The sequence below is a fragment of the Bactrocera oleae genome, chromosome 2 (assembly GCF_042242935.1).
Source record: "Bactrocera oleae isolate idBacOlea1 chromosome 2, idBacOlea1, whole genome shotgun sequence".
Lineage (NCBI taxonomy): Eukaryota > Metazoa > Arthropoda > Insecta > Diptera > Tephritidae > Bactrocera > Bactrocera oleae.
In genome coordinates this window covers 25,782,494-25,784,062 of record NC_091536.1, presented here as the reverse complement: position 1 = coordinate 25,784,062, position 1,569 = coordinate 25,782,494, and the positions used below count along the sequence as shown (strand labels likewise).

General features: G+C 32.9%; 1 protein-coding gene across 1 annotated transcript; it reads left to right on the top strand.

The window, feature by feature from the left end:
* The first annotated feature begins 142 nt into the window (after positions 1 to 142).
* On the top strand, positions 143 to 1,283 carry RpL27 (ribosomal protein L27). The gene is made up of 2 exons (XM_014232306.3): positions 143 to 266; positions 690 to 1,283. Exon 2 carries the CDS (start codon positions 698 to 700, stop codon positions 1,103 to 1,105), a length of 408 nt encoding a protein of 135 aa, XP_014087781.2. The 5' UTR covers positions 143 to 266; positions 690 to 697; the 3' UTR covers positions 1,106 to 1,283.
* The last annotated feature ends 286 nt before the right edge of the window (positions 1,284 to 1,569 follow it).

Here is a 1,569-nt window from a genome sequence, read left to right as displayed (position 1 = left end):
ATGAAGATGCAATAGAAGATGCTATTGAAACACAATGAATTAATGAATGAATATTAATGGATTCTACTGTTACTGACTGCTCTCTTTACTTTCAATTTATAAATTTATTTCAAAACGTTCATTATACGTTTGAGTTGAATATCTCGTTGGCAATGCCATGAGCTGCTGACATGCCGCTGAATATTGTGACGTTCATGAAACGTCAAGGCAATGTGGGAAATGTCAACCCGTTTCTCCTTCTCTATATCCGGTCAGCCATAAGACCTGTAAGTGGAATTTTGTGCTTTAATTGGTTTTTAATCGTAAAAATCATGTGAAATATTAAGAAATCGCAACTATTACACACAAGAAAAAGTTAAATTAAACTTCAAATAATGTCATAGTGTATTTATTGTTACGTTTTGAAATAATTTCAGCGCGTAAAAAGTGTATTAAAGAATGTTTTAATTCTATATAGACAACCATATAGTTCAGTGTAACAAAGTTTGATTAAACAAATAAATTGTTCTATAGCAGAGTTTGTAAAATTGTGTGATTTCTATATATCACTTGATCAAATTCATTAATTTGTAAAATTATTTAGCTTTGAAGTTGTTTATAACAAATTCTTTTCCAATTTTCATATTTTCCGATATTCATCTGTATCTACAACCAAATGACAAACTATATGATTTGTATTCACTCAAAAGCCGACAAGATGAGGAAAATTATGAAACAAGGTAAAATCGTAATCGTCCTTAGTGGACGTTACGCAGGTCGTAAGGCCATTATTGTAAAGACTTCGGATGACGGTACACCCGAGAAACCTTTTGGACACGCACTTGTCGCTGGTATCGATCGGTATCCACGCAAGGTGACTAAGAAGATGGGCAAGAACAAGTTGAAGAAGAAGTCCAAGATCAAGCCTTTCCTGAAAGTGTTGAACTACAACCATCTGATGCCCACCCGTTATGCCGTGCACGATATCTCTTTCGAGAAATTGTCGCCAAAGGATCTGAAAGACCCTGTTAAGAAGAAGACACACCGCTTCCAAACACGCGTCAAGTTCGAATCCACTTACAAAGAGGGCAAGAACAAGTGGTTCTTCCAAAAGCTGCGTTTCTAAGCTATCACCTTTGGATTACTTGATACGTAGATAAGCACCTTAATTTTTATACATTTAAAAACATAATTTTATATGTTTTATTTGTGTGGAGAAGAGCAGAAAAGATGTAAGTTATACCAGAATGGTGGAATGTTGGAATGCAATCAACAGTAAAATAAAGTGGTTCTTAAAAATTAAATTTATAGTTCCTTTTTAATTCCTTCGAAGTTTTTAAAGTGATAGAACTGAATCCATTCTTTATTCCATCGGATCTTTTTCAGTGAAACAATTAATGTGCAGTAGCATTGTTTATATTTGTTTGATGTTTTTTCTGTTTTATAAGTACCTAACCTGAAGTCTTTATGAATTGGAAATGGTGTCAGTTATGTATTGCATACATTTAGGCTTGATTTCATTCGAGTAAACAATTTGTTTCTCCAGTTAACTGTTTTTAAATTTATATATTAGTAAAATTACTTTAATTC